Source organism: Liolophura sinensis, chromosome 5 (genome assembly GCF_032854445.1).
Source record: "Liolophura sinensis isolate JHLJ2023 chromosome 5, CUHK_Ljap_v2, whole genome shotgun sequence".
Lineage (NCBI taxonomy): Eukaryota > Metazoa > Mollusca > Polyplacophora > Chitonida > Chitonidae > Liolophura > Liolophura sinensis.
The window spans coordinates 1,451,445-1,476,574 of record NC_088299.1 but is presented as its reverse complement, the minus strand read 5'-3'; the positions used below and the strand labels follow the sequence as shown (position 1 = coordinate 1,476,574).

General features: G+C 39.6%; 1 protein-coding gene and 1 long non-coding RNA gene across 2 annotated transcripts; one reads left to right on the top strand and one right to left on the bottom strand.

The window, feature by feature from the left end:
• Nucleotides 1-260: 260 nt before the first annotated feature.
• On the top strand, nucleotides 261-6,262 carry LOC135465869 (GEL complex subunit OPTI-like). The gene is made up of 4 exons (XM_064743234.1): nucleotides 261-441; nucleotides 4,196-4,299; nucleotides 4,848-4,977; nucleotides 5,432-6,262. Exons 2-4 carry the CDS (start codon nucleotides 4,223-4,225, stop codon nucleotides 5,477-5,479), a joined length of 255 nt encoding a protein of 84 aa, XP_064599304.1. The 5' UTR covers nucleotides 261-441; nucleotides 4,196-4,222; the 3' UTR covers nucleotides 5,480-6,262.
• Nucleotides 6,263-17,246: 10,984 nt separating this feature from the next.
• Nucleotides 17,247-23,882, bottom strand: LOC135465401 (uncharacterized). Its single transcript, XR_010444042.1, has 3 exons — nucleotides 23,811-23,882; nucleotides 21,318-21,417; nucleotides 17,247-17,624 (listed from the first exon to the last, which is right to left on the bottom strand). It is a non-coding gene; the product is annotated as an uncharacterized LOC135465401 (long non-coding RNA).
• Nucleotides 23,883-25,130: the final 1,248 nt, after the last annotated feature.

Genomic DNA, 25,130 nt, shown 5'->3' with positions numbered 1-25,130 from the left:
GCCTGGTTATAAGTTATTTACCAACCACAGAACATGAATCATTCATGAAGTGGGCGGGCACCTGTTACTCCAAACACTGAATGCTCCCTGCGAAAAAGGGACTTCTTGACAAGATAAAATCCATTTAACAATTTTCTGACAATAAATTATTACTTTGAAGAAAATGGGAATTATTACGCTTTTCATATATGCATAAAAAAATTTAATATTAGATTCTTGATGCAAACCTGAAGTCGGCAGAATATTCAGTGCTGACTTTGTACGCGTGTTGAACATTTTAACCTTCGTGGTTGCAATCATGGAGCAGTAAATTTCTATATCCATCAAACAGCGAGGCTTAAAAATGGCATCAAAACGAAAACAAAATGGAAGTGAAGTTGTAAGCTCCAGACATCATTGTGGACGCGAGCTTTTACGGCCGAGTCAATTTGGGAAGATAAGGTACAACAACAAACAACAACAACATGGGCCTGACTGCTACATGAGGCTGATAGCTAACCTTGTCTATGTACCTGATGTAACTCATGTAAAGTATGAAAATGCCCGTCCGGTCCATATTCTGAATATCTCAATAGATCACCGAAGGGCTGTTGTAAGGACTAGCATTTTGTAACGTGGTAGAGTGATGTCAATTTCTTCAAAGAACTCTTTTCACAGGAAAACATCTGAGAAATGGGTCAAAAGACAACAATAGCATCAACGTCGTCTAACAACTCTCATAGTTCTGACTTCAAACAGTATTTGTTCTTGTAAAGACTAGTGTTATATTTACGTGTAACTTTCTACGTCAGTTGTTACGTCAATTCATTCATGCTTCGCTGAAATGAGGCAGGCCAAATATGGATGAGATCCTTTTCAGATGTAGTTCACGTGACAAAGGCATGTGACACATGCGCATTCAACCTTTACCATGTTAATCTGTCTTAAAGGCACCTAAAAAACCATGTTCTAGCCCAACATCTTGAGTTGTGTAGTGGTACAAACAATTGCTACGAACCTAGCAGGTTGTCTGATGAAAGTTCGAAACTAGAGTGTTTCACGATAAGTAAATCCTTTCCAAAAAAGTATAAATTGTGGAGCAGTTTCATATAAATGACAGAGACACATGATAGAAACTAGAATGATAAACGTCTTGTTTGTGCTGTTTTTCTTTGGATGCAAATTGAAACATCTCCCCATTCAGTTTTAACCAGTGAAACATCAATAAAAGCATGGGACCATGGGAAAAAAAATGATGTCTAAATGTATGTGGAAATCAACATCAATGTAAATATAACCCTTGTCCTTTCAACTCCCAAACAGTCTTATTGCTATTGCTCTGATAACTTTAAAAGTACTTCCCATGAACAACCGCATGCATTTATGGTGGTGTTTAGTGTTATTATGCCAGATACTGTGCATCTGCAAACAACTTGCTATATTGTACCGAGGCCTTTATAAATGCTAGCTCTCCCCTGCAAATCAGCTTTAATCTGCCAGCAGTCTAATAGTTCAATTAAATTAAACGTTGAGGTCTAATTTTCAACAAATTCTGATATTTACCTGTCTCAACGTTTAACCGTTGAATTTAAAAACGCAGTAGGTCTGTTCTGCAGAATGAAGTAGGCCCGTAAATCCACTCTAAATCCACTCTAAAACAGTAGCTATGGAGGATTGAAGAGAAATGATGTTTTCAATCACTCAAATGTGTTTAAATCCTTTTCAGAGTAGCTTTATACAGAAAATGTGATAAAATGTTGACATTTCTCTCTACAAAATTGGGATGTGTAGAGCAACACATGGGATGCACCCAAAATCCGGATTGTATCTGAGGCCAGGAGCCAAAAACATGGATAATTAAGCAGATGTGCACATGGTAGCTGCAAGTCTTGACTGGAACCTTTAGAATTATTTTGCTTGCTCAACTGACCGGGCAAATTGTTCTTTCCATTGTACGTCCTTGATGATTTGTCATTTGAAGTTGTCATTTAAGACTGGTTGTCTTGTTAGGTTGATTTCGGTATCTTTTGGCGCTTTGTTCCAAGATTAAAGTGCACCTGACTCGCCATTACAGCACAAAGTTATTTTGACGAGCGAGAGGAAATTTTTCTGTGGATTTACACTTGCAGGGCTGGTAATAAAGGTCCTATTCTCATTAATGCACGCTAGAAATCGACGTGTGCAGCCGTTTTGGAGCGGATTTAACAGCCCACTTTGTTCCGCAAAGTGCCTTTCAGAATGGACCTACCATGTTTTGAAAGTCAATGATTAAACGTTAAGGCAGGTAAATATCAGAAATTGTTAAAAACAGACCTCAGCCTTTAATTTAATTGAACTAACAAGTCATCCAGAGTGCCTCTTCTTAAAAAATGTGATGAGCAGACATTGATCAGCCGAGCAAAGAATACAGGCCATAACCTGCTGCCCAAGTAGTTCGGTAATCCAATTTCTCACCATGTCCATTAATTCACCATCATTCTTGCCATGGCCATTTTAAAGTTTTTGTTATGGGCTATCTGGGCAGTTATATCTCACATGAACTATCTTTGCAAAATGTTGTCAGCATTTTAGGTAGTCCGAATACCTGACACCAAGGACATACATGTATATTCATACGTGTCAGGTATTCGAACTACATTTTGGGTAAACTTGAAAATACCCTTGGAGAAAGACGCCAAATGAAGCGAAGTGGGGAGACATTTTGACTACCAAACTACTCAAGCGACAGGTTATGGATAGTACTCCTGTATCAGGTATGTTGGTCAATCTCTGCACACCGGATTTATCGCACATAAGCATTTAGAGAGGAAATGGATGAAATTGGTCGGCAGCCTTACACTGTTTTGCAGGGGAAGAGCTAACATGTACTGGTCACAGCCCAATATTGTAAGAGGATATAGATGCACCCAGGAAACTGCCCAAGCCACCATATATTTGTTGAAGAGACCATCATTGCATAAACTTGAAGAACATTGTCATTTTCACAATCTGTAAATATTTACACATTGGCTAATCAGCTGCGCTTAAGGTAACAGATCTAGAGAAGTGAAAGAATTCTAGAGAATAAGCCGCGATTATGGTAGCTATGAAGCCAACCTCCAATAATGAGTTTCTAACGAGTACAATACTTAAAAGAAAAGAACAAGCTATACCATAAGCGAAAGAACTATACAAACTGTGGAATTCTATTTTTTTTTTAAATTTTTAAAAACTTTTCGTGAGAGAGAAAAACACTTTTAAACATCAGCATTGTCTACAAAATCTACTGATTTGAAGCACATTGATAGGCCCACCATGTTTTAGGCTTGTCCAATGAAATGCCTCCTCTCCTCTTCTTGGATATTTATTTTGACGTCTAGATGCTTAAGGTTTTACTTTTACCATATGATTAACATGCTTTTCCAGTCTCAGCTAAAAACGTATGTATATTGTGATAGTGGTGGGTTTTAATGTCTGTGAAAGCCAGCTCTAATAAGGAAGGGTTTGAGATGTACATCATGCCTACATGCGTGGCTGTTGTTTGCCAAACTGTGTCCGGAATGACATGTCCTGAAGAGCTACGGGGCAAAGCTAAGCACGATGACGTATGTTATCTGTTCAAATGGCGGCGTAAAGGAGACATCTAAGTCTTTGATGTTTATCTATTAGATACTCATATAACAAACATTGCTGACAGAAAGTTTAGATATTTTATTTAACTTTAAGTATAGCTCTTTCATGTAAGCTATAGGTTGTACAGATGTGCTCTTTTCTTTTAATGGCAGCTCTGAACAGTGGTCAGGTGTACAAGCAACCTGAGTATTGCTGAATGTGTATATGTAATCAAATTACACCTTTCTGTTTTCATACATCTACATGTATGTATAAATATTACTTGATCTTTTGAAAACAGTAAATAGGGTTAAACTTTATCAGGTGATAAAAGATCTAAAAATTAAGTCGCATTTATGAAAATATGAGTTTAAAAGATTTATTTATTTACTTATTTGATGGGTGTTTTTACACTGTACTCAAGAATGTTTTATTTATACAACAGCGGCCATCAATATTTTGGGAGGAAATGCGTGACCATCCACACATTGCTGGGAGACCTTCCCAGAGATAGCGGAAAAGAAATGCTGGCACTGGTGAAAGTTGCCAGTATCCTTAATACAAGCATTGCATGGTTTTGGTTGAGCCTATAAAATGACTAGGAAATGTGATTTTTTTTTCTCAGGATGACTTTCTGGATGTTGTGTACTGGATGAGACAAGTGATGGGCCTTGTTCTGGGGGTGGTATGGGGCATCATTCCCCTCAAAGGGTTGATGGGTCTCCTGCTGTAAGTCATACATTTTACTTCCTTTATTTAACCTGTCCTTAGTTTCCCATGTGTCCTGTAAAAAAATTTCAAATACAGCGACATCTCGTCATTTAAATGAAAAGACAGTAAATATTGATCATGAATACTGAGAAGAGGTAAACTTAACAATTTTTGCATTCCTCAGAAGTCAGTAAATTCAGTTTCCCTTTCTATAAGTCGTAAATAAAAAAGTGGTACTAGGTGGATTGGCATCGGCAGCTACATTGCTTGCTGTTATGATGAACAGGGTATTCAGCTGCATGTCAGGTAGCAGACTGAGGGGTACTACTGATTTTTTTTTTGTCTTGTTCGTACAGGACTGTGGAGGGTAAGACTTTTTTCAAGTTTATGAAATACTATTATTTTTCACATCAGAGATGTATGTCACTCCCTACAGGGAACATTGCCTTCTCAGAGGTCTTGCATTATGGTGACAGATTGATAAAGAGGCATGGGGAACAGCTAAGATTTCTGTTGTTAACAGTATGATGCATGTTTTAATTTGTTGTATTTGGTTTCTCTTTCAGATTTTTTCTGGTCAATTCTGCCATCATTTATTTTTACTATAGTTCATTCCAAAAAGTAGATGAAGAGGAGTACGGAGGGGCCACAGAAATCCTGAAAGAAGGTTTAATGACATCGTTTTCAGCATTTTTGGTAAGTAGGGACGGGTCAACGAACGCAGTTTTGTTCACGCACTTGGCTTATGGCTCATTGTGTGTTTATTTTAGCTTCTTCATTTTCACTTTAAATTTCAGTTACATGATGTTATTTCTCCTTATACGACAACTCTCAAAGTTCGATAGTCCGCCTGGTTTGATAGTGGCTAAAATATTGACGACTTGAATGTTATTGCTTGATCATTCATTCATTCCTGGTTTTATAGTTCTCCAAGTGTAATAATTTTCCTTGTGTGACAGTTAACCAGCTTGTATCGTTTTCCTGGTTTGATAACTCTCGTAGTTAGATAGTTCTCCTGGTTTGATAGTTGCCGCAGTAAGGCTGAAGTATTGACGACGTTGTGCTAAGGTATGATCATTCATTCATGGGTTGATAGTTCTATTGGTTTTAACGCAGATCTTCCCTTTTTCTTTTCTTCCTCTTTCTGCAGGTGTCCTGGATAATGCTATACTCCGCTCTCTATACAGACATGACATGATGAAGCGTCTGCGCTTAGTTGATTTCCGCAATTATCCACCTACTCAGAACATTTGGAAAGACATTTTTAGCCGTGGCATTATTCCCAGACATAAGGATTGTGCTGTGGCTCGTGGTGATTCCCCAGCTGTAAGGCGAGGCTATCCCGGGGTTCATCTCACTTTCTGTTCCCTGAACCCAACTGAGAGAGTTGTATCAAAATGGATGTGACAGACAAATCAATATTAACTTAAGAGATCATCTGAAAACACTAGTGTTATTTAACTACAAGAGAATAATGGGTTATATGCCATTTAAATTCTGGATTGAAATGAGAAAAGATGTTTAACTGTAGTGGAATATATAAAGTGGTGCAGGAAACCTGTATATAATAGTATGAAATGACCCTATTTCTACAACAGTCAGTGAATTGGTTTGAATGACATTAGTACATGTAGTAAAGACAGTACTGTGGTTGAATGAATACATTTGTTGTCGAAAATCCTAGTCAGGGTTAAAGGAAATGACGAATTGAAATGGCAGATAATTAATGATGTAAAAGGGGAAATAATTTGAAAAAGTTTGAAAAAGAGTTACCTCCTCTTCCAGTTTGGGGCAGAAGGCTGTCTAAACTTAAAACAAAAACTGTCATATTCTGTGTTATATTCATTGAGTATGTCTCATTCTCTTTCATCTTCAAATGAAATTTCTCAGATTTATTAATGCCTTATGACCTTCATATTTCTTGATTAATGAATTTTTAGGTTTAATTTGTATACTCAATAAAATATCTTTTATGTGGTCAGATTGAGTTTGCTGATCTTCTAGTCCCTGCAGTAGGCAATATTCAGTCAGTTGCTTTAGCACCATACGCTGTGTGAGATTGTGGCAGAGTGTTGAAGATGGCTGCTTGATAATCAGAGCTGATAGGTACAAATTTTGTAACACCATACGCTGTGTGAGATTCTGGCAGTCTTTAAGGTGGCTGCTCGATAATCAGAGCCGATAGGTACAAATTTTGTAGCACCGTACGCTGTGTGAGATTGTGAGAGAGTCTTTAAGGTGGCTGCTTGATAATCAGAGACGATAGGTACAAATTTTGTAGCACCATACGTTGTGTGAGATTGTGGCAGAGTCTTTAATTAGCTGCTCGATAATCAGAGCTGATAGGTACAAATTTTGTAACACCATACGCTGTGTGAGATTGTGGCAGAATCTTTAAGGTAGCTGCTCGATAATCAGAGCTGATAGGTACAAATATTTTGTAGCCCCATATGCTGTGTGAGATTGTGGCAGAGTCTTGAAGGTGGCTGCTCGATAATCAGAGCCGATAGGTACAAATTTTGTAGCCCCATACGTTGTGTGAGATTGTGGCAGAGTCTTTAAGGTGGCTGCTCGATAATCAGACACGATAGGTACAAATTTTGTAGCCCCATACGTTGTGTGAGATTGTGGCAGAGTCTTTAAGGTGGCTGCTCGATAATCAGAGCGGATAGGTACAAATTTTGTAGCCCCATACGTTGTGTGAGATTGTGGCAGAGTCTTTAAGGTGGCTGCTCCGTAATCAGAGACGATAGGTACAAATTTTGTAGCACCATACGTTGTGTGAGATTGTGGCAGAGTCTTTAAGGTAGCTGCTCGATAATCAGAGCTGATAGGTACAAATTTTGTAGCCCCATATGCTGTGTGAGATTGTGGCAGAGTCTTGAAGGTTGATGCTCGATAATCAGAGTGGATATGGTGCTACAAATTTTGTAGCACCATACGCTGTGTGAGATTCTGGCAGTCTCTTTAGGGTGGTTACTTTATAATCACCAAGCCACACAAAATTTGGATTCAAACACATTCTGGGACAGCGAATCTTGCCTCCCAAACAAACTGCAAAACATCTCTATAATTAATAGAGCTCTTACAAAAAGTCTTGAGTGAAATTTTGTGTCAATTACTGCATGTTTTTTTTTTATCTTTGGCATTAGTTCTGATGATGCCAGTCTTTGTCTTTTAACATTTGACAGCATTTGGCGGAAGAGTGACAAGCATTGTAAAGTGATCTTGGCTGCCACATGAAGTGTGTGATATTAATAGCACTTGTCAAGTATGTCATCTTGGCAGCACTTGTCAAGTGTGTGCTATTGGCTGCACATGCCATGTGTGTGCGATTGGCTGCACTTGTCAAGAGTGTGCTATTGGCTGCACTTGTCAAGTGTGTGATATTGGCTGCACTTGTCAAGTGTGTGATATTGGCTGCACTTGTCATGTTGCTAGCACTTGTCAAGTGTGTGCTATTGGCTGCACTTGTCAAGTGTGTGCTATTGGCTGAAATTGTAGAGTGTGTGCTATTGGCTGCACTTGTCAAGCATGTACTGTTGGCTGCACTTGCCAAGTGTGGCATATTGGCTGCACTTGTCGTGTGTCATGTTGCCAGCATTTGCCATGTGTGTGATATTGGCTGCACTTTCAAGTGTGTGGTATTATCAGTTTTCATCATGTGTGTGATATTGCCAGCATTTGTCCTGTGTGACATTGCTAGCACTAACAAGCGTCAACGTGGCGGGAACTTACTGGTGTTTTACATTGTCAGTACTTCCAAGTATGTTAAATTGCCATAGAAATATTAGTGTGTAACATTGCCAGCACATTTACTTGTGTGTGACAGTACTTGTTAAGTGTGTGACATTGCCAGCACTTACAAGTCTGTGACATAGCCAGAACTTACTAGTCTGTTACATTACCAGTACATTTGTGAGGCATTGTCATCTCTTGTCAAATGTGCGACATTGCCAGCATTTAAATTGTGTGAGACATTGGAAGCACTTGCTAATCATTTGGGTGACACTGGAAGCAGTTATAGGCAGTGATATTGCCAGCCCTTGTCAAGTGGGTGCCAGCACAAATATTCACGTGCGTGACATTGCCAGCACTTGTAAATGGAAGCACTTCTCATATGACTGACATTCCGTGACAGTTGGCAGTTGTGCAACGTGGATGACATTCACTGAGTTTGGTGTTAGTTGTCAATAACGTACGATGATGTTAGTTTGTACCAGTTGTTAAGTAAGTAAACAAGCGACTATCAAAGTCATATGGCATTAGAAGAGTTGAGCAATAACCCGCCAAGAATTCACTCCCAATCAAAATGGTCATTTTATTTTGGTTCAAATAAGGCATTGTGTATAAAAGACGTTAAACCAGAAAAATATTTCCACTGAAACTTTCACGTATGGAGTTCTGCTTGCTGACAAAGTTTGGTTTTGGTTAATATTTGTCTTCGTATGTAAAACATAAACTTTATAATTTGATCATTTTTATTACACTTTGGCAAATTTATAGAATCCGTATTTCTGCCCAAGTCTTTATGGAATCCTTCATAGTGAGCCGTAATATACTTACATACCACGGGAAACACATTGACATTGTTTCTCTCTTCAAAGCTTTGGTATAGCAAGAAGTGAAAATGGCGCATCTGTATTTTACACACCGGCGGGATATGACGAAATGTCAAGTTTAATCATTTTGTCAACATAAGTGACCGCGATAATTTGAGGGTAATACTGGAACCTGTTGTTGCTCTGTTAATATAATGTACTGCTAGTTTGCAACTAGTCCTTTTCTCCTTTTTCACGTGTAAACGATGCAGTAATCATTGTATGTCCTGAAAGAAAAAAATGAAGTCACTGCGGAGAACAGGTACAGGTAGCACGAGGAGAAAGAGTTCGAATCCTATTTGTTCTTTTTTTCTTTCTTTGCGTGAGTGAAGATGTAGGCCAGCTGGTATAAAATAGGTGTTGTCATGAATTAGGATCGATAATTGTTAAGGTATATGCTAGTGCACAACATGTAGCAACTATACCGAAAGCATACGTGAATCCTGCCTCAGAGCATACGTGAATCCTGCTTCAGAGCACAAGTCGTGCCCTATCATTAATTTTAATGTTAAGTGTGTGTAGGGAAAGTGACATGTATAAGGTTGAAAGTTACACTTATTTTATAGTGTATTCATTTAATTGGTGTTCAACGGTGTGGTGAAGAATTTTTTCAGTGAGTTACATTTGTGGTACAGTGATTTTCCCAACTGTGCAGTGTCTAATATAGCCAGATATATTGGAGGACACACCATTTCAATCTGGGCTGTACAATATACAGGCGTGGCTTATGTCGTATCCTGAGCGTCAGCGTAGGCGTTCAATAACAGGGAAAGCAATGTTGAATAAAATGTTAGGGATGGTATATTAAAAAGTACTGCATGTACTGAGCCTAGGGTTTGTACGCATGAAGAACACGAGGGGGATATTCCATCGTTGATTCGATGTATACATATTAAATACCGTAAATTACCAAATCCCTAACTTAGCGTATTGTGTATTAGAATCAATGTCAACCGAAATGTTAGCGGTGGCATCTAAAAGAGTACAGCAATTTGTAGTGACTTAAAGTTTTACATGCACATAAAGCACACAGGCACGTTCCATCGCTGATGCTCTATGTGCATATTAATTACCGTAAATGACAAAATTCACGATTTCAGTACTCTGTTGGGCTGAAGTTTAGCTTTCATATGTCTCACGACCTCTTTGTTAGCGTTGCTCCCAATTCTAAGTTGGATTGTATGACCTACACATCGCTATATAAACGCACATAATCTTGGTTCAGTGCATGTTTACAGCTTTATAATCAAGCTTGCCGTATATATCCGGGAAAAAAGTCAGTTTCGTTTCTTGAAGTCCACAGTTTCTAGCACTGGGGCCGCCTTCCCCGCCTTACCATATTAGATCCTTACGTCATAAAACTTCGCTGCTGAAGCTTCTGTTGATACAGCTAGGGTAAGCATAAACATAAAGTAGTTCTAATGTCACAACTGTGTTTATATGAACAGTAAAAATAGAAGCGTAACTGAGATACATATCTGCGCTATGGTAGAAAGTATGGTGAACAATAAAAACCTTACCTCTCTGATGAAGGACAACTTTGGTACTTGTTGACCCAAGAAACGTCTTTCCTTCGGAATTCCGTCCCTTTGTCTAGTTCAGCCAGGCATTGGCTTTAGTCTGGACAAAAGTTTTGTTTGGGCAAAGACTGGTATTAAGATCTAAGCCTGGCTTAACATTTAATACACTTTTGATCAACCGCCCCGTGGCCATACATAAACTTGACATTTTAAACCATCTGTCTTAAAAGTAATACGCATATGTGGGAAGGTTTTCCAGCAACCTGTGGATGGTCGTGGGTTTCCCCCGGGCTCTGCCCGGTTTTCTTCCACCATAATGCTGGTCGCCGTCGTATAAGTGAAATATTCTTGAGTAAGGCGTAAAACACCAATAAAATAAATAAAAGTAATACGTTTATTGACTCAGGAGGCTCAGGAGACCACGAATTACATTTATAATCACCGTTTCCCGGTCAATGTCAACCATGATCATTATTTACTGAATCAAATCCACGACGTTATAGTGCAAAAGCAAATACCAAAACGGCGTTACTAACAAAGGCTTATATTCAAACTATAATAACCATTTTCACGACCGGCGCATGGTTACAGTTATAAATTCACTCACAATATTTTGAGATTACTGAACTTTCGAACACGGCCATAGAGACTTGAAGCGTATCTTCTTTTTGATCTCATCTCCAGTCCAATGAATCTTTCATGCACAGTTTATGAAAACATAAATGAAGAGAGCACATCAACAATATAAGCATAAGTAACAAAGATTTGTGCGAGGTTAGTAAAATTACTCTACATAGAACAATTTTCATCACTCCCTGTTGGAACCATTTCTGCCAACCTAGCCTGAAAGCCGTCTCCTTGTCCTCAGAATCAGGGTAGGCCCCCTATATAGCAGATCAATTTTGCAGAATTGCTTACATTTATTTTATTGTATAAGTAAATCATCAGTTACGACAGTTTGTCTGATGCTTTCCATGACATGCCTTTCAGAGTAAATCTTATAGGTCCGTGACTTTACTGTCCATGATGGACTGGAATTTGCTCGTCTCTCTCTCTCTCTCTCTCTCTCTCTGTCTCTCTCTCTCTCTCTCTCTCTCTCTCTCACTCTCTCTCTCTCTCTCTCTCTCTCTCTCTCTCTCTCTCTCTCATGGTTGAGTACGACGTTAAACCCCAAGCACTCACTCACACTCTCTCACTCACCCCACCCACACAGAGACAAGCTATGCAGCGTATAACATGTTCACCAACCATATTAATAAGAATACAGGAAAGAGTAACCGATTCTTTTAATGTATTTTCAGACACGATTGTGATGCGTAGAAATGTAAACACACGCTACCAAAAATGGATTTCCTGTAAGAAAACGCTTGAATTTTATTGTGTTCACGTGGTTAAAACGGACTGTTGTTACTCTCTTGCCATGGAAACAGGAATTTGATCGAAATTGCCCAGTTTGGAAAGAAGCCTGGTTACCTCATTATGAATTTACATATAAAAAAAATGTAACATCCGTTGTCTTGCATTGTGATCACCATGCACATGGATGGAAGCCAGGATGGATGGAAGCCGTGATGACTTTATATGCATTTGGCAGATTATGCCAATGTTATCTATACACTTTTACATGTGACTTTTCTTGACAGAAAAATGGAGGTATTGGACAAAAATAAGGCTTCCAACATTACGCAAATTCCCACGGTGTTAATCACTTCGCCGGAAATATTTCAACTGCAATGAAAATAATTCACACCGCGGTAAATATTTCTTAACGACGGTACAAATGTTGTTGCTATGAAAAAATAATTTCCTCGCAAATATGATTTCCTATGTGAAAAAACAATTAATCCGATGTGAAAAAGAGTTTTCTACGCAAAAAAAACCCTGTAAACCGATTGATTAACTTTACTTGATTAACAGGTTGATAAGTCGCTTAACTAGCAATTAAGTCATATAGAAAACATCTCAAAACTTCAAATGAAATTGCACAGTACTAATAAGCCATCGTATTAATTGTTCATTGTTCCGGTATACTGGCGATCAAATTCAGCCAAAAAAAAAAAATGATAATAATAATGAAAATTTCGCCGATAGAAATGAACACCCGATGTTGTCCCCAAATTCATATAATGCTGATGGCAATCGGAACATATGTGGTTTGTATTAATATCGCATGCCTTTCTATGGTGCTTTTGAAAGGTTGCTGTCCAGGAACGCAGCTCTAAACTCAAAGGTTTATATTACCATAGTATTAGCAAGATCAAATACAGCAGATAAATGAGCTTGTCCTTAAAGGAAAAGGACGGGGAAGATGATAACCTGGCCCGGCACCGAGACCAACCGTTCTGAAGTTCCCCCCCCCCCCAAAAAAGGCAATTAAATGTGTCTGAAATTGTGACCTGCTTTGTATGCGATATATTTCCTAATATATAACTGCTTTGACCGTGATGGCATAGTTAGATATCGTGGTTCGGCTGGCGACGCGCATATATACCAAACTTGTCTGTTACATTAACAGTGTCACTTCATTTCTGGCCTTGTGTTTTTCTACCCTTTGTGCTTGTCGCTTAGGAGGACAACTTCTATACGCTTACTTCCTTGTGTATAGGTGTTTATCGCAAGTCAGAAAAATCTCTAGGCGTCTGATCGGTCAGTCTGCCTTCATAAGCTATACCATTCGACGAATAGGCGAGAAATACAATCTCGAGCGTTGGGTACATACAAAGTCAAGCAAGGAGGCACGCGCAAGCCCATCGCTGGTCGCTGGTCGACAGTGTACAAGTCAATAACATTTCTTGCCTTCATTATCAAGGAAGTGGAAAACTTCGTGTAACAACGTCCTTCAGACAATTAAATGACATACCCTTGCAAACTGAGCCGAAAAGGATTAGCTAGCTGTTCACTTAGGGCAAATATTTTCTCTAAGCTCACCCAAGTAAAAACACACACACAGTGCTCTTCTTTGGTCGCGTGAGCGTATGAAGTACGCCGCACTCAAATTTATTTCACTTATACGATGGCGACCAGCATTATGGTGGGGGTAAATCGGGCAGAGCCCGGGGGAAACCCACGGCCATCCGCAGGGTGCTGTCATACCTTCCCACTAAGGGCTGGAGAAGAAGCCAGCATGCAACTAAAGAAAAGTTGTATAATGCTCTTTATTGTGATGAGTTCGTTATAGGCCCACCAGCGTGTTGCTTGGGTACACGGCCTGACGGATATTTCGTCTCGAAGATGAATATTTTCATTTATTCTTTTCGAGGAAATATCAAACCGTATACCCACGCAACACGATGGTATAACTGTATTATATCAATTAAGAGAAAATTATAAACTTCCCATTGGCCAGTCCGCTACAACATTTGCCGAACAGGCGAAGAATACAGCGTCACACGTTGGGTATTTTTCCACCAATTACGTACTGGTCAATAACTTTTCGTGCCTTCACTTTCAAAAGAATTCTAATTAATGATTCAGTGACTTACGACAACAACATAAGTAAAAGGTTCTCGCTTTTCTTTTTGAGACAAATGAAAAGCCCACCCTTGCAAATTGAATCGAAAATGACTATCTTGTCGTTCACGTAAGGCAAGGAGGGTATTTTCTTTCTGTTCAGTCAAGGTCCGCACAGCGGGAAAGCGTCCGTGAAAACAGAGCGTGCTTTGGCTCAAGTACTGGTATTAATTCAAGAAAAGTTTTCAATTTTTTATAATGTTTTTCATTGTGATAAATCCTTTATATCTCACGAAATGTCAGGCCGTACACCCAGGCAACACTCTGGTATAACTTACATAGTAGTGGGTGAAATTGCTATGTTCATGCCGTACGTCGGAAGGTCTGCTAGCAACCTGCGGATGGTCGTGGGTTTCTCCAGGTTTCCTCCCACCATAATGCTGGCCGTTGTGGTATACGTGAAATATTCTTGAACACGGCGTAAAACAACAATCAATTAAATAAATAAATTTTCATGCTGTATCTGGAGTTTTACCAGCAATGTCTCACATATCGAGAATGCAGATTTATGGACTTCTGTGCGGTTATTAACAATGGCCGTATGGATTAGCCAGTTTATGCCATTTTCAAAGATGACGAATGCTAAAGATTTTATAGTTCATAATCATACTGGCGCACAGGCTCATATGCTTATACAGATTCTCTGAAGAGTCAATAAAATAAAACAACGGCAGATTTCAAAAAGGCCATGCTTCGCTTCTGGCATGGTGATGTGGCGTGTGTCTTGTTCACATCCGGTTTAGCCGTTATGTAGCCGAAATGGCGCCCCGCCATGAAGGCCTTAAGCCGAAATAGGGCCCCGCCATAAAGGCCTAAAGCCGAAGTGAGGTCTCGCCATGCATGAAGGCCTAAGCCGAAATGGAGCCCCGCCATGAAGGCCTAAAGCCGAAATGGAGCCCCGCCATGAAGGCTTAAAGCCGAAATGGCACTCCGCCATGAAGACCTAAAGCCGAAAGTTACACTTGTTGATGACTTAAAGCGATTATATTTATATTTATTTATTTATGTGATTAGGCCTACTGCCTGAACATTCCCAATAAAGGTAGGTTCCCCCACCTCATATCTCCCTGAATTTCAATATACATATTTCATGTTTGGTGCCAGCCTGATGCTATATGTCATTCAATAAAATCCAATTCCTATGTGTGGCTTATAGAATGTCCTACTGGGTGACGACATTAATTTAGAATTATTACGTTTTCGCAATATCAGTGGAACTTCAAGAACTGTCAGCTTGTCACATCGTGGTATAAACAGCGGTTATGCCAAACCATCGTCAGGGAAGCCAAGGATAGTTGTTTTGTTACTCGTAAGTTTTTTAATTCATTTTTTTAAATAGGGGATTCTAGTTTGCATCCCTCCGAGATGGTCGGGTTGTTGACCTTTCTTTTCCCTGTATGTGTAACGTTGACAAAAATAATTATTTGTGACATTTTGACACGGTGAATTATCCCGACTCGTATAGTAATATACCGAAGACTTCTGCATGTGGCTTGTATGCGTATCTCGCCTTGTAGCATTTGCTAGATCCTGTATGTGTGCACAAGTAACGGTTATATTAGTCCAAGAGTGCTTGCGTTAAGTATACTGCATCAAATGCATTAACTCTAAATATATTTTTAAAATTTTACAATGAATACAGTTCTGTACAGGGCTGTGTATTGATTGTGGTGAAGAAGACACGAACTGTTGCGATCAAAGCACAACTGAGATATATATTTTGATTAAAGACAACTTTTGAACTGGCATGGTACACTGATGCGGATACTGATTTAATTCATTAGCATGTACCATACTTTTCTGTTCTCTCATGAATAAGTAATCCACCGACTCACGGTTCAGTCATATCCAGACACGGCCCGCCAAGACTAGCTTCTCCATACTTATGGGCTACTGACCTTGACAATCAAACAGAAGGCTGGTGTGTAAAAAACAAGTAATGGATGAAATGAAAGCGACACACTGCGCTCTAATAGTCGTCACCGCCGGTCATGAGTTAGGTGTGGCACAGTAGGGGCCTATCATTTTTACATATTTCCCTGCATTTGATTTATTTATTCATTTGAATGGTATTTTACGCACCACCGAAGAATATTTCGCTTATGGTGGCTCCCTGCATGAGAACTTCGCTCAGAACCAGATATCATCTCAAACAGCTATAATTTACGAAAGACCTTATCCAAATTGTCGCTGTCTGTAGATCTGGCTGCGTGCATAGAACCACAAACCAGGCCAATCGTTAACTGGTACAGTTAACGTAATGTTAAAGAGGTGAAAACCACAATCCTCATTATTTTATCTGATTGTTGATCGGTAAGATACCGACAAACTATCCCATTTGAGACGTACTAACTTACACTTCATGCAATCTGGTGGAACACTACTGACCTTCGAATGGATACGATCTTAGAGAAAAGGCCGTTCATTGTCCCACGAATGAGAGCGGTGGTAATGCGATGAGGTAATTCCTTGTCTAGGGCGTTGACTGAATTTGCGCCCCGTGTTCCACTTGAAAAGATCTATGCATGGTACCAACTGAGCAATGCCCGGCTCTCCAGGATTTGCATTCTCATTTAAACTGTCATGTCAGCAATTCAATATCTAAATCCCGAGTTCATGAACGTTAGAGCAAGGAAACAAGACTGGTTGGCCCGGTGTCAGCATAATCTGACCTGATGGGGTGTCATGTCTCGTGCACGATACTTCAGTGGCAGCACTTAGGCGGCATGGACTCTCCCGGACACAAGAAGACACACACCTAATGACTCTTCGTCGTCATATGATTAAAAGTACGACGTTAAACCCCAAGTATACATACATACTTCGTAGCAACATTATTTGTTCTGCCTTTGCTCAGAAAACTTATTTCTTTGTCAGTATAACAGATTAGTTTTTGTCAGCGTACTGACATTTGTCCTCGAGTTACTAATTCCTTTGGGACGTGGAAAAGAACACAATATATGAAAATGAACGTGGATTAATCGAATGCTTGCTGTTTCAAGATGCTAGAAATGTGACAAGCGTATTTTAGGGTTACGAGAAATTCTTATTCTGTAAGAGACCACGTGATCGCCTTAGTAACAGACGGCGTGGGTGAAAACCTATACTAGGTTTTAGCATAGGAAAATGTCTACTTTTGAATAGCTGTCAGTGATTGTGTACCCAATGGATTTGTATAATTGTCAGCATTCCAGATAGTTTGAGTATCTATTTAGAGGTTAAGTGATGTTCATTTTCGTGCATTCAAGGCTTATGATCACAAAATGGCTCTTTAGGCCTATATTATTAACTTTCTAATGACATATCATAAGAATTCCAACCCCTTATCGTGCTGAAACTTACGTATATATTTAATCACAATGCGCACAAACATTATACAAGATAAAGTGGTATTTACGATAAATTAATACAGATCTTCAGTGTAGAGGCAAGAGAAAACCTGGACCTTGATGCCACGGCGAAGCAGCGATTACTAGCGGCAGTGACGTCACAGCGACCCGCACGCGGGAAAGGACCCAGGCGGTGCATGACTGGTGTTAAAAATCGGGATCTCTGCATCCAGGACCAGTCCAAAGGCGAGGGCAAATACAGAAACATATCATACTTCCCGATGCATCTCGTTTGATCTTCCAGAGTTTGCCGCCATTATGGCAGCCCATTGAATATTGGTCACACTGGTACGGTATGATGTGGTAACGAGACCGCTTCTCAACTGAAAAAAAAGAAAAAAAAAACATTTCATTTAAAAAATTTTACATGGAATTTTGTAACAAATACAAAATCAAATCTTTTGTTAAAAAATCTGTGTTTCCAAATTTACCTTCTTTTAAGTTTCATGAGTGCTTTGCCAAAGTGATATACTTCTCATTTGAAAATTTACAGAATTGGGCTGGGCACTTTCTCATCGCACCTCTCTGGGTCCGATTCTCTGACTTACCTTACCAGGTCCTTTACAAAAAGATTCATTTCGTGACTGGATTGTGTATATAATCCTATTCCAAGATTTTGGAGTAACAGTGGACAGTGACAATTTACGTGCAAAAAATTTATTTATTGTTTATTTGATACGTGTTTTTACGCCGTATTATGGCCAGCGGCCAGCATTATGGTGGAAGGAAACCGGACAGAGCCTGGGGGAAACCCACGACCATTCGCTATCTACTGACAAGCCCTCCGAGGTAAGGCCGAACGAAGCCAGAAAGAGCTGGACTTGAACTCACAGCGACCGCATGGGTGTGAGGCTCCTAGTTCATTACACCTCGCCGGCAAGCTAACCACCTCATGAAGAGGTGAAGAGAGCGAGAGTAAATGTGATATCTAATCGATGAACATGCACAAACTGCATACATGAGCCTGAAGGCCAAATTGAATATACATCATGAAGAAACCTGATTTGGGTTAGCGGGGAGAGTCCTGAGTAGGCCCTAATTCTGTAACATGGAATGTAAAGGTGTGGGCGAGTTGTATACAGTCAAAGATATCAGCGATTTACATTGTCTTGCAGACAGAGATCCGTTTTCTTGGAGTCGTCAATAAATCATGATTTCATCGTCTCTCGGGGACATCTAGATATGTGACTCCCACCCGCGACAGTAATAAGGCTAATAATGGTTGATTTTGAAATGCTGAGCCTCAAGATGTAAGCCCTGATTTAACATTAATGCCGCACCTTGCCAGAAAGGTTTCCCACTGGAATAACGGTGCCTTAAATGCGATTATCCATTTGAAACATCTCTTCATGGTTTACGAGTGTTACATATACAATCGTCGAACTTCACGCTCAGATTCAAGTCTAAAAAATGTATGCTATTTGTTAGTGATATGCTTAGGCCGGGCGTGACATTAAAATGCAAGGAAAACCGACAGAAATAGAAGTGACAGACATCTGACAAGAATGACGTTTATTACTACAAATCAAACAAGATTGTAGAAGACTGCACCTTTGTTTAATTAAGCTAACGATGTCGAACATCATCTTCGCTTCGGGAGCGGTAGATCCAGGACCAATCCTAGGTTGAGTCACACCTAAGACTAAGACTTCATGGCGTTCAGCATGAAGGGGATAGTGCAACAACTGGTTGACCCGTATCAGTATAATGGCTTGGGCGAGGCACTTTACTTGCCTGCGGTAAGTCGTCTCAGTGAAGCAGCACTAGATAAAAGAGCGGTGGAAATCCGTCCTGCAACAAGGAGATATATTACATACACCCTAAAGATTCCTTCGTCGTCATAAGACTGAAAAAGTGTTGAGCACGACGTTAAACCCCAAGGACTCATTCACTCGAACATCATCCGTCTTGATTTACTGATCCATTCAAAGCCCTGAAGACATTTCCTTCATAAATATGCATGATTCATGGTCCAATTAGATTCCACCTTGATTCCACCAGGGGCGATAAATGATTGGCTGAAAATGCCCCGGTGAATTACGTGGACCTCAATTAGCTGTCGAAAGAATAGGTATCTGAAGAATTTTATGTATCCTCGTGACTACGCCTGGATCCATTCAGTTCGTTTGATGAAAGGCATACAACTATCTCTCAATGGCCCCCTTGCACCCATTCAGTCTGACAGCCACATGGTGGTTCAAGACTCACTTGGCCATTTTCAGCCTCAATTATGACAATTATTAGCACCTTAAGCGTCAGTTTTGTTAACATTATTAGCAGATATTTGCTAATATAAAGTCAGCCAAGGCCTTGCGTCGCTGTGGTCAGTGACAACTGAATACAGAACCTAATTACGCGTAAATTGATTTTTTTCTCATCAAGATAAACTGAATGGTTCGTGAGATATTGATAATTAAGTTTAACTCCTTTGTCCCAGACCATATATACGTGATGTCATTTGGAGAATATCTCCGTCGGCTTAACTGAAGTCTGTTTTTTGTTCAATAACCTGGGAAATATATACGCTATATTCAGACCTGAGGAATGTGGCGGTTTTAAAGGTTCTGGCGGTTTTTGCTGACACCGTTCATTTTTCCAGTAACGCATTTTGACATGATCATTGTCATATGACTGAGATGTTGTTAAGTACGACGTAAAACCCTAAGCATACATATATGTTGGCATGACTGTAAATTGGCGTAAGTTTCTTGCGCAACACACAATGTAGAGATGCCGATCCCTATATACATGTATATATATATGCCATTATATATGACATTAAAATGATACCGATTTCACATGAAAGAGCGTCAAAACTTAATTTGCAAATATGGTCTTTAATATTTTTTTGGACTTCTTTTTTCAGGGGTATTCAGGAAAAGAGTATTTAAAAATATTTTTATGTGGTGGGTAGCCTATTTGGGGCCACCTTTTGGTATTTATCGTCATGACATAATGATGTTCTAAATAAGGATGTGATGCATTTCTAATAAGTTCATTTTAAAGTAAATTTATTGTATATATCCAAACACATGTATTTAATCTGAATTATAATAATATTTATGTATATATTAAAGATATAAATATGATCAAAATAAAGGTTGAACACATTTGTCAGCTGAAATGACCAAATTCAAGCGCAATTATATTTATTAAACACGTGTTACATCTTAATTCATAACATTACTACACAAAGTTTATATATACCAAAAAGTGATCCCAAATACCCACCATATGAAAATTAATTTATAGTATTTTTTTTCTCTTGAAAGAAAAATCGAAAACAGACCACGTTTATGACTAACTTTTCGCACTTGTTCATCTGAACTTATATACTTTCTATGTTTTCTCCACCTTTAAGTTTAGATAAGAAGTTCAGCTGTCGCAGTCCAGTCAACTTAAAACATTTCAAATAAAAACATGCATTTAGCAGTTTTAATGTCAAACACTGAGTTTCAGTGCCCGTGCCATGCACTGAGTGTACAGAATTTGTAGCGCATGCATGTTACAGGTTACACATGCAAAAGATTTGCCTCCGCACTGATGAGTACCCTGCCACCCATTAGATAATAATGGCACACAAACACATGTTTGTGATACACGTCTATTCAATATTTGTGCTGTTTATGGTAAAGGCTGTCAGAACCACTTATCACATGGAATGGGTGTCGAATTTAAAAAGCTTCTTTGAAAATAAATTTAACATGTATAAAAAGAAGAAAACATTTCAGTCGAAGACATTCAACTACGGTAAATCTGTAAATAGATTGGCTTGGCTCTTCTTACTTTCGAGCTCAGTTTCGAATACACGAAAGGGCGATGGTAGAAAGCGGTGAAAGGTGAAAGCAAGAATATGCGAGATGAAAACTCGAAAGTGTTTTCCACCTTCTCAGTTTGGAATTTCGACCATCGCCTTGTCGTGTTTCCGTAGTTTCAACCTTATATCTATAAGGCCAAAAGTAAGAAAGCGCGAGTCGACGCACCCGGCTTTCGTAGTTTCTGGAAGGTGTCCTTACCTGCATTTGAGGGAAGGGAAGCGCCGTGTCCCGTTAGCACGAACAGAGCCAATAATGCTAACAGAGTCATGTTGACCATGTGCAGGATACATTGATGCATCTGTATTGAGGAAAACAGACAAAACGTACATATTCTTAATGTGAAATAAAACAACAAAATCGTGAGTGTATACCGGAAAAATATATCCAAAAACCACCAACATTCATTTTTTTTATTTATTTATTTGATTGGTGTTTTACGCCGTACTCAAGAATATTTCACTTATACGACGGCGGCCAGCATTATGGTGGGTGGAAACCGGGCAGAGCCCGGGGGAAACCCACGACCATCAGCAGGTTGCTGGCAGACCTTCCCACTTACGGCCGGAGAGGAAGCCAGCATGAGCTGGACTTGAACTCACAGCGACCGCATTGGTGAGAGGCTCCTGGGTGATTACGCTGCGCTAGCGCGCTAACCGACTGAGCCAAGGAGGCCCCCCCCCATTCATTTTAGCATATCTATGATGATTTTTGTCTATACTCTATCTGTAAACCTATTAAACAGATATTCATGGGGATTTGAAGAGATGCCATTCTGACTCTTACATGTACATATTCTGACCTTTTCAAATCTATACTTACATTAATTTGTGCAGCAATCAGTTTAATTTAATCTCTTGTAACCGATACATATCTGGATCTATACGTTTCAAAGGAAGTTTTACTGAGATGGTCATCTAAAGCTGCGGCGAATCTGTAGAATCTATGGCGTTTTTTTTTTTTGACTTTAAAATAGCATGTTTGAGATATGGATATTTGAGTAAGTTGTTGGAAGCAAAATCAATGTTGGTAACAATATCCCCGATATAATTAAAGGTCCAAGCCTCTCGGCTTATTCTCGACAAATCTGTGTCGTCATGTTTTTAAAGAAAACGGTCAGTCAGAAATTCTTAAAACTTAGGTATGTTTTAGGGCAGTGAGTTAAGCAGTCATCTGTGATGATTCGGTCACGTTACTTGGCAGTCATATTGGATTTTCATAAAAACCTTTAAAATGATACTTCTCCTAGGCGAATTAATCCACTGACATGAAAATATTGCAGGTGTTTACTTCATGACCTTTTCCAAAATTCGTAGCTCTTGGATTTTTGATTTTTACGTGAAGAGGCCTTTGGCTGAGATTTGAAAATAGTGCAAAGTAGGTGATGGAAAGAACTTTTTGGTAGAGTTAAAATTTTACTTTTATGAAGTTTTTTTTTTACTTGAAATGTTCCTTTACTACTATGTACTAGACAAACAAACAGAGAAATCATGTATTTCAGACATTTCCTGACTGCCTGGGAAAGCACGTCCTGCGTTTCAGTAGGCCTAATATAAATCTGTAGCTTCGCCTAATTCTTACCAACGCAGCGGAAAGGAATCACAATAAATTTAATCACCATTTTCATGCCAACATTACTCGATGGCCCATCCAGTCGTTCTGTATTAACTTACAGTATTTATTTATTTATTTATTTGACTGGTGATTTACGCTGTACTCAAGAATCTTTCATATGACGGCTGCCAGCATTATGGTGGGAGGAAACCCACGACCATCCGCAGTTTGCTGTCCCACGCAGGTTGCAGACCTTCCCACGTACGGCCGGAGAGGATAACTTACAGTATGTACAGCCCATCTGAAAATTTCTCTTGCCTGTGCCACTCGAATCCAATCTAATATTTGGTATACATGGACCCAGGACCCCAGAAGTAGTCTCAGTTCAAAAGATGTCAAAGTTTATACTGGAAACACTTCTCTGACAATAACCCAGTCATTGAAAATTTTGATTCGGAGAGTCAAAATGACGTCCGCCATGTTTCGTGCTCGAACTTCAGGCAAGATACATGTACATGTTTGGCTTTTGGAAAACAAAATCCAATGACTAAAGTACTCTTATATTTGAAGGTAAGGAAAGCAAAAAAAAAAAGATAATAATAATAAATCCCAACGAAAAAGTACTTTGCCCGGACATTCGAATTCAAAGTATATCGGACTTTACAAGTCAGATGACCTAGGGCATCAGTGCATACCAAAATATAAGGAACAGGTCGAGTTGTAAATGTAAGTGAAATTTTACTCGTTGAACGCATGTCAAACTCGGCCATTATATGAAGTACCGTAGGCATTGGAGGTAACCAGGCTTATAGGCCTATACATAGTAATAACACACATTTGCTTGTAAAACATGTATGTTTGTATGTAAAGTTCCAAAGAGATTTTAAAGACAACAGGATACTTTATGTATTTATTTTACATCGTATTCAAGAATATTTCTGCCGGAGAATAAGCCGGCATGAGCTGGACTTGAACTCAGTACTTGGGCATTGCGCCGTGCTTACACCCTAACCACCTCGACCTCTCTAGTGCTAACTAGAGAGGCCACATCCAGCATGTCCCACATACACAAACCGACAACGTACACTCGTATATAGCAAGTAGTAATAATACTTTCTCGTTCAAGGTGTAGCCACTTACCTTCGGGTAAAATATCGTCTATTCCTCGCCAGTCAGATTTCCAAGACGTAGCCAGTGCCGCTGTTTCGCCGTCCGCAGATTGCTTTGCAGTGAACCTCTGCCCGACGGTGTCAGTTATATATCGACAGCCTGGCAGTTAACAAAATAAGCAGCGGTCATCCAACGCCTGTTCCTACGGCTGCGCCCTGTGACCGGCCACTGGTTGACGGTAAAGAATATCACTGGCCTCTTCCGACGTGTGAATCTGATAGAATCCACGACTGACAAGCATTGTGAAACTCGGCTGATACCAAGCAGGTGTATAGAGCCTGTTGTAAGAGTGCCCTGTCGCCTAGGCCAGCCGTCACCACAACCTCGTATATACATACCCTGGAGAGTGGTTGGAAATATTAAAGCCACTCCATGCTGACCAAACCCTTGATCTGGATCGAGCCATTGCGGTTAATAATCAGCCGTATTCCATCAACCACTGGCATTCTTCAAGGAATATAGTCATACTCAGCCAAATTGTAACACTCAGTCGGCTAATTCCAGCAATGTGGGGGCCTCCGTGGCTCAGTCGGTTAGCGCCCTAGCGCAGCGTAACGACCCATGAGCCTCTCCCCAATGCGGTCGCTGTGAGTTCAAGTCCAGTTCATGCTGGCTTCCTCTCCGGCCGTACGTGGGAAGGTCTGCCAGCAACCTTCGGATGATCGTGGGTTTCCACCGGGCTCTGCCCGGTTTCCTCCCACCATAATGCTGGCCGCCGTCGTATATGTGAAATATTCTTGAGTACGGCCTAAAACACCAATCAAATAAATGAATAAATAAATATTCCAGCAATGCGTAAATTTGAGTTTTCATAAATATAGGGTTTTCAGAAATATAGAACCGATTTTTTCCCCATAGCTTATGTGTGCAAACAATTACATTCATCTGCTCATTAGATCAAAAGGCATTAAAAGTTGAGGTATAGAATGAAAGCTCACCCACGCACCCGTATACATACAAGCATACATACATGCAAATGTACATAGGCCTGCAAAGAGAGATAAAATACAAACAACCAAGACACTTGCCTATGGGTAACAACTATTTATATATTTATTATATACGACGTAGGGGGTATATATATATACAGTAATGTTACAAAAGTACCAATCACTCAAATAATATGACAAAAAATGTCATGTTAATATAAATACAAGTAATCCTGGTTCCGGTTAAAGCGTTTTGACGTTAATATGTGAACATCATAAATTGGAAATATCAATATTTGTTGTAACATCTAAATTGCCATACCCGAACAACACAAGTGTGGCTTTTACAGCTGTCGTATTT